The sequence below is a fragment of the Gymnogyps californianus genome, chromosome Z (assembly GCF_018139145.2).
Source record: "Gymnogyps californianus isolate 813 chromosome Z, ASM1813914v2, whole genome shotgun sequence".
In the NCBI taxonomy this organism is placed as follows: domain Eukaryota; kingdom Metazoa; phylum Chordata; class Aves; order Accipitriformes; family Cathartidae; genus Gymnogyps; species Gymnogyps californianus.
In genome coordinates, this window is record NC_059500.1 from 63,714,558 (window position 1) to 63,723,130 (window position 8,573).

Genomic DNA, 8,573 nt, shown 5'->3' on the forward strand with positions numbered 1-8,573 from the left:
AAAGTGATAAAATGGGATTCCCTCAATGGGGCCTTTTGTTTTTTCTCTTGTGCCTATCTATTCTTATCCTGAACTTCTGTTTCTCAGGCAGAGTGGAGCATGTACTAAATTTTCACTGGATTATCTCATTTTTTAAAATAAATATTTCAGAATTGTTTGGGAAAAAATAAAATGTCGTGTTCTTTTCTGAGGAGTTCTCTTGTTGAAGGTGCTTAAATCTCTGAAGTAGAAGGAAGTGGAAGAAAGATGGAGATTACTTTCCCTTTTTTAAGCACAATTCAGGTCTTAGTATAGCAAACATTAATATATCCCAGTAAATTGTTGGAAAAAGGCAGATAAAGCAAGCAGTTGAAATTTTAGTAGTTCAGAAGGATTTGCCCTCATTTTCAAGGAGGGCTGCATTTTGACTCTTTTTCATAATGACCAATCTTGCATATTACTGAATGCTTCTGCTTTACCTTCTATATAATAAAAAGAGGGTTATGAGTAGACCTTAAGACTATTGGCAAGTCTTGGTCCTCCAAGACTCGGGAATTCTCTTGGGAAAGATTTTCTTTATCTCAAGAAGAAAGATCAGATTATGTTCTTAAATCACCACTGGCTTCACCCAGCAGCTGAACTGGTCGTCAGTAGCATTTTCGGTTCTTTTTCCAGATGAACTGGTTTTTTATGGCCTTGTTCTCAGCAGAGCTTTAGCTAGTAAAATAGCAATGTCTGCCCAGTGCCACTGCTGACCTACGCACTTCTGAGCTGTTCTTGATCAATTATGAAAGCAGTTATATAACGTGAGTGCTTGTGACAACAGGGGACTAGGCTCAGTGACATGCCAGGTCCATTGCAGTCCTCTCTTCCTGTCTTCCTAATAATCTCATACAGAAGAAAAATCAGTAAATGTTAAGATGCCTTGTAGTCTGTCGCCGTTTCCTTTAGCATCATTTAGGAGATGTGCATCTTTCAAGTACAGGGCAATACGTAGGAGTCAGGCTGAAATTTTTAACTTCAGTTTGTGCTATAGGTTAGAAACCTGTACATAAAGATCTAATCTGTACTTAATGATCTACTAAAAGTGGATTTATTTACAGACTGAAGCTGAAAAAGCCTCAGTTGTTACGGAATTTAGTGATGCTGTCAGTGTGAAGTAAGGATCGTTTTACTTCGGCCAAACTTGAAATATTTATGAAATTCTACATAATTGACGATTTTACAAAAGGTTGTGATAGCCTATGTGTAAAATCTCTTGAGATCCGTGATAAATTTCAAGTGTGTTTTGCTTGTTCAGATCTAGATTCAACGTAGAGTCCTTTTTATTGAAAACACTTTTTCATTGATTAGTGATTGTTCATTTCTGTTTCATGATTTTCTAGGCAGTGTTCACTGATTTGGAGATTCTTGCAGCAATTTTTGCCAGTGCAATACATGATGTAGATCATCCTGGGGTTTCAAACCAGTTTCTTATCAACACAAGTAAGTTTGATGTTCAGTAGTTTTCTCAAAAATTTGCTGCATAGCACCCGAAAAATACACAGTTCATTCCTTGTTTGCTTCTATCTGTAACTTTTCTCAGTAAATAGATAGGTGTTTGTATTTTAAACTGGATATTATTTTGCATTTCTTGTAACTTTAGAAATAATTTACACAGTACCCTCTAGCAAGAATTACTAAGGCATGAACTATAAACCTGGCACTGTTACAATGTATTGGATGTGGTTGTTCCTGGAAATTAGTTGGTTTACCTTAAATAAATAAAGTTGTAGGAGGAAAATGAAGAAAGGTTAAATAAAAATAAAAAAAAGGAAGACAACAGTTTATGTGTTTATATTGGAAGCATATGATATGACCAAGGATAGCCATACATTTTTAAGAAATTCAGAAAACAAGTTTCTTTTTAGCAAACAGACTGGCAGGCCCATCTCTATCTCTCCCTGGCTGCTGTACGTGGTTTCTGATCTCTGCATACTCATGCCTCGTGGGCTGAATTTTCTCAGCCTATCCCTGCAGGCTATGGCAAACCTCTCTCTCTCTCTCTCTCCCTCTCTCTCCCTCTCCCTCCCTCCCTCCCTCCCTCTCTCTCTCTCTCTCTCTCTCTCTCTCTCTCTCTCTCTCTCTCTCTCTCTCTCTCTCGTGATTCTCTTGCTGGCACTCCATGCTTGGAGGAAAAAAGCCCTAATGAAATGAGACCCTAATGTCATCTCCAAATTTGAAACCCAGTGTATTTGTCCTGCATTCCTCAAGGCTGTTCTCTGCAGCATTGCATGAACCTCTCTCCCCTCTTTAATCTTCTACTAGAAGAAAAACACTATTAGCTTCATTGAACCTGGTAATGACACATTTACTGAATGGCTTGTTGCCCCAATGTAACCTGCTTTGATTTCAGTGGTGTACGTTACTATTACAAGTGGGTAGCACGCAGTAGGTCAGTGCAAGTTCTGTCATTCAATGTTATTTCTTTTGCCGTCTGACAGCTTCTCCTTTTACGATAACCAGCCCAGAAGTACAAAAGTTGAAATAATATTAATAATCCAAGCACATAATAAGAAAAAGCTACAGAAATGGAAACATAGCTAGGTTTGTGTATTTGACCCATCTGGTTGCACATTTATAGATACTGTCATTCCTGCACTTGGGTGAATCTATTGCACTGGTGCTAAAATAGCATGACCCCAAATCAGCGGTATAGTTTGAAGAAGGGAGCTCCTCTTCTGACTCATTGCTGCTGTACGTTCAAATAAGACCTCCACTCCAGTTTAGCCTGCATCTAATTTTATTTGCCTTAATAGCCTGAGGGCCACCCTATAGTGAAATTAAATTAGATGACTCATCTGCATGGAGGAGGATTGGGATTGACTCTGGATTTCTGGTGCTTTATTGGTAACAAGTACAGTTCAGCAGCGTGGTATAGGAAGAGAGTGAATCAAGCTTTGTGCACAAAACAGTGTGTAATACCTAAATTCTTAACAGTGGGCATATGTAAGTAGAGTTTTTATTTGTTTGTTTAATCAGAAATTGAGTATCAGGATATATTGGTGGCTCTGAGATGCTATGGGGAAACCACGAAGTTGTTCAGGTTTAAGCAGGATGACTGGCTAATTGAAGGGACCATGCATAAAGTTTTCACTTTTAGGCAGACAGTTGAAATTCAGCTAAGTTAGAAGTGATTCTGATGGTGCTTATTTAGTGGCTTAGAAGAAATGTCATGTTTTTCTCAATTCAGCTTTTGATAGAGAGGGCTTCCGTGTCAATTAAGTAACATCACTAACTGGAAATACTGTTGCCAAGTTGACAAGGGATTTTATCCCTTTTGAGTTGTTCTGTGTACAAGGAAGAAACTGTAGGGACAGAGACAGAGATAAAGACCATCTAATTTAGGTCTCTCAAATCCTGAATTTTCCTAACCTCTAGAAGATCATTTGCTTCCACTTGGTTTTGTTTTCCAGTGAACTTTACAGTGTATTAACATTTCACTAAGAAGTATAAGAATACACTTTAAAAATAGACTTACATAATAAACTTAGTTACTTAAAGTATGTACATATTTGCCATATTTCAGCTTATTCTTTATAATTACTCACGTGGTATTTCTGAATATTATTTCCCTATTTAAGGATTTAAAGTCTATTATGGTTGTCTAAAAATCTGATCCCTCTTGAATGCTATTAAAGAACAAACAAATACAGATTATATTAGCATCAGAGGAGATGCTTATTTGATCACTGTAACTCTGTTCTTCCCAACAAATACTCTTGAAGCTTATAATGTGTTACAGAGATTACAAAGGGGGAACTTACTTCCATTTCCACCTCCGTTACAAAGTTAAGCACAATTTAACTCTGTAGCTCCAGCCGTTCCAAAGTATTTTGGCAATGTTGACTGTTTTGCATTTGGGGCTTATCAGAAGGCTGTTTGAAAGGAAAATAAACTAGTACCTGTCTTCTTTGTAAGAAAAATAACAAGTAGGCAAGCTTTGTGAATGTTCTGCGAAAGATGAGAGAGAGATCATTTGACAAACTCGCTTTCTTTTTCCTTTTGCTGTTGCAGTTTTGCTGCCATCAGGATAAGGAAAGGTAGAGGAAGGGTTTCCTGATTCAAAAAATCAATGTATTCAAGACAGGAGAGGAAGACAGCAGGCGAATGGATAATGAGACTAATGAAATCTGAAGAGCAGAGCTTTTATAGGCACCCCATTGAGCCAGAGGGATTTTAAAACAAAGCTGCTGTAAAGGAAGATAAAGAGGACAAAGAGTAGGATAGACTGACGTATGGTTAGACTGAGGATAAAACAGCTATAATAAATAGAAGTTAATATCACACGTGACAAATGTGATTGCATAAAAAGTATTTGTTTTTTATGACGGATTCATTTGCAAGCTGTGTCTTAAAACATACACAAGCTGTCTGTGCAGTATCTCTGGGTAGAAGTTAAAGCTGTGCAGAAAGTTGTCATAACTGCTTTTGTTTGTCAGATCTGACTGTTCAGCAGGTCTAAGCAGAAAAATGCAGAGCTTGCATGTGTGCCTTAGCACAGGCATTGCTAGGAAGGTGTTTGTTATTCTCAGAGCCGTATGGAGTGACCGAGTTAAGAATACTTCTGTTGGAGAAGGCAGCATTACGGCATCAGGCGTTGACCATGCTCAAGTACAAGGCAGTAGACAAGGCCACTGCTTGTATTTTCAAGCCATGTGACCCTGCAAGAAAAAGACCAGAAGTGTAACTGTTACCATCCTACCAGCCTCCTCTCAAAATACCCAGTTGTCATGGACTAATGACCTGTAGGCCTAATTGGCTACGCATCTGAGTGCCATAGCTAACTGCAGAAGGACATGGTTTGAAAACCAAGATGTGTGCTCTCTGCCTGACCTACAGCAAAGCCTCATCTGTGTATTCCCAGGTCTGAGTGCTGGATAGCTGCAACTTGACTTAAACAATGGAATTTGAGTAGTTGTGATGGAGGGAGGCATGATAAGAGAAAACATCAGTGTGTTTTAGTTTAGGTGTGTTTTTGCATATAATGTCTTCCATGTGACCTCATGCAGATATGAAAATGTATTCTGAAAAATACCTTCCTTGTATTTTTTCTGACTTGCCACTGCAGGCACATGTACATGCTTCACTGCAAAGCATTTCCTTTATTTTCTTCAACATACTTTGCCTTGATTTGTTAAGATGTTCAGTCATTAATTCTGTAACTTTTGATACTGTGTGAACTACAGGAACGCTGTTTCTAAAAGTTCATCTGTAAATCTTGTTATGAATGTAATGAATTTGAAAAATCTTAAGGTTTTGGTAGAAGCACAGGCTTTAGTAACATTCTGCCCTGTGATTGTTATTGCAGATTCTGAACTTGCCTTGATGTACAATGACTCATCAGTACTGGAGAATCATCACTTAGCTGTGGGCTTCAAGCTGCTGCAGGAAGAAAATTGTGACATTTTCCAGAATTTGACCAAAAAACAGAGGCAATCATTGAGGAAAATGGTCATTGACATTGTGAGTTCTGCTTAAGAGTCCCTCTTCCATAGTGCTAGCAAATTGAATAATGAAGTACAGAAGCATTTTATGATAAATTACATGTCATTAGACCCATAACCAATGAAGTAAAAGTTTGAAGTTTTATCATGTCTTATCCAAACATGAATAGTGGGTTCTTTTCAGTTTCAATAACCATCTATACCTTTTTAGAAGGTATACAATCCTACTGCAAGCTGTTTTCGTACTGACATGTATGCCATTTCACCATCACAGCTAGAAATTTGCTACTGAATTGATGATTAATTTAGGCTGACCAGATTATTCTGAACAATTCTGAACAATCATTTTGTCTCGTTCTTCAAATAACCAAAATGAAAACTTACTATTTTGGACACTAATGACATACAGGACTCAGACTTTTATACCATATTCAGACACAGGAGTTATGGGTTACCCCCAGAACTGTTTATTTATGTATTCAAAGATTTTTTTAAAAATCAGTAAAACAATTTACATAATATTCATTTATTTGTTTGTTTCTTTCAAGGTACTTGCAACAGACATGTCCAAGCATATGAATCTGTTGGCTGATTTAAAAACTATGGTTGAAACCAAAAAAGTGACCAGTTCTGGTGTCCTGCTTCTTGATAACTATTCAGACAGGATTCAGGTAAGAAAATTCATCTGCAAATGATCACTTGTATTAATACATCCTTAATAACATTGGCCTGCCCGTTCTCCAGGATGGGTTAGATCAGCTGTCCGTTCTCACACCATGACTCTCTACCTTCCCTCTACACCCTCTTACGTTTTCTACCTGTGACATACTCTGCTAGGTACTGAGTGACTCTCTGAGAGAGTAACGAGGTGCTAGAGTACTTCTGGACTGAATGAGGCTTTGGCCTTCCATTCAAATTATCAGCACTTGATTGGTCTTTCAAAGATTTTCTGTCCCTTACACAGGCAGAAGCAGCAGAAGCGAGGTAGTTCATGGCTATTACTGCAAGTGTGAAAAACACCCAACCACATAAGTTTTTGCTGTTTAGAATAAATCTTGCACTACATGTATTTTCAAGATTCTGTTTCACAGCCACCGAAAGTGTAAATGGAAAAGGAGCTGTTTTTTTCCAGTGTAATAACACCGCAGGTGTTCAATCTATTTTAGGTTCTTCAGAATATGGTGCACTGTGCAGATCTAAGCAATCCAACCAAGCCGCTCCATCTCTACCGCCAATGGACAGACAGAATAATGGAGGAATTTTTCCGTCAGGGAGATCGGGAAAGAGAGAGGGGAATGGAGATAAGTCCCATGTGTGATAAGCACAATGCATCTGTAGAAAAATCACAGGTAATTGATTTGAGTAGGCAGTTAAATAACACAGTATGACATTTTAACAGAAAAGGATGATCCATAGCCATGTTTTGATTAATTTCTGAATACACTATTTCCTTTTTTCCCTCCTAGTTAATTAATTCAGCTTCTGAGTAGTAAGTGAGGGGAGCCGAGATTTTTACTGTGAAAACATAGTGCATGGCAGTGTGTTTGCTGAAGGGATTCCATTGCTGTCATGACCTGCAATGTAGCATACATGTCAAAAGAGAGTATCGTACAGCTGCTCATTAGGGTTTCCTTCAAAAGCAAAATTAAACATAAAGCAGCTGTTTGGCTCACTAGATGCAGTGGAGTTGTTTGGAATGAACAGTTCATTTGAAAACAAATCCTTTCCAAGTCCTTATCCAATATCCTGAATCAGACTTTTGAAATGTAAAAGACCCTATTTACTACATAAAACAGCACAGTTTCCTTTCAGCCACCTTCAAGGGTAGTGCATCTAGTGTCTCTTACTAGTGTTAAATTTCTCATACATTGCATGACTAATAGGCATAGTTGATTATTTCTTTGTGAGTAAGAGCTCATCCTAATTTTGTATTATTTGAAACAGGTGGGTTTTATAGACTACATTGTTCATCCTCTGTGGGAGACGTGGGCAGATCTTGTTCACCCAGATGCCCAGGATATCTTGGATACACTGGAGGACAATCGAGAGTGGTACCAGAGCACAATCCCTCAAAGTCCCTCTCCTGCCCCTGATGACCAGGAAGAGGGTAGGCAGGGCCAAACTGAAAAATTCCAGTTTGAACTAACACTGGAGGAAGACGGTGAGTCAGACACCGAAAAGGACAGTGGAAGTCAAGTAGAAGAAGACACCAGCTGCAGTGACTCCAAGACTCTTTGCACCCAGGATTCAGAATCCACTGAAATTCCTCTTGATGAGCAAGTAGGGGAAGAAGTAGAAGAGGAGGAGAACCAGACAGAACCTTGTGTGGTAGAAGACCATTCTCCTGACACGTAACAATGAAGACGCAGTCTCTTTCTCTCTTGCCCTCTCCCTTTCTTTTCCTCTTTCTCTCTGGTTTTTTGTGTGTTTGTTTGTTTTTAATTAGGTAATGGTTTCCAAAGTGTATGTCATATGCTACAACCATGGTCACAACTCGCTGTCATCTGCCAGGACGTTTGTTGATCAAAACTGACCTTGATGACTCAGTTTGGCACTCAGGAATATTGTAACCAGAATTTTCACGTCCATGGCATCAGAAAGCAGGGGGGATAACATCCATAAACTACATTTTAATAAGCTCTCCATTTGGCAGATTTGATTAAATAAACCAATGTTTTCAGAGGAGTACCACCTGCCAACCGAATGCTGGTATGCTTTGATAGTTTTTGAATTCATTGTATTTCACAAGCAAAGCATTGGATAACGTTCATCATGAGAGGAAACAGGCAGAAAATAAACTGAGGTTCCTACTGGAAAACAAATGCACATAAATGATGGGACACAACATGATTCTGTTACCAATAGGAAGATGAGCTGTGGAAATTGCATAATTTTCTAATTTCAAGTCTTCCTGATATGTGACTGAAAAAAGTGTGACCCAGTGGGTTGCACTAACCTCTGCATTTTGTATAGTATGTAAAAGAGAGATCTTTTGTAGAGCTTACTTTTATTATTAAATGTACCGAGGTATTATATTTAAAGAAAAACACTTTCAGACTTCATCTGCCACTGGTTATTTTTTTTCCAAAGAGTAACTTGCAAGTTTTC

General features: G+C 38.4%; 1 protein-coding gene across 5 annotated transcripts in view; it reads left to right on the forward strand.

Moving 5' to 3' along the window:
• PDE4D (phosphodiesterase 4D) overlaps positions 1-8,318 on the forward strand; it is a 406,899-nt gene extending 398,581 nt beyond the window's left edge. For all 5 annotated transcript variants that reach the window (XM_050912860.1, XM_050912861.1, XM_050912862.1 and 2 more), the window contains 5 exons: positions 1,365-1,464; positions 5,330-5,484; positions 6,014-6,136; positions 6,632-6,814; positions 7,410-8,318. In XM_050912860.1, the coding sequence (XP_050768817.1) occupies positions 1,365-1,464; positions 5,330-5,484; positions 6,014-6,136; positions 6,632-6,814; positions 7,410-7,820 (972 nt within the window). In that variant the 3' untranslated portion in view covers positions 7,821-8,318. The remainder of the gene's footprint in view (positions 1-1,364; positions 1,465-5,329; positions 5,485-6,013; positions 6,137-6,631; positions 6,815-7,409) is intronic.
• Positions 8,319-8,573: the final 255 nt, after the last annotated feature.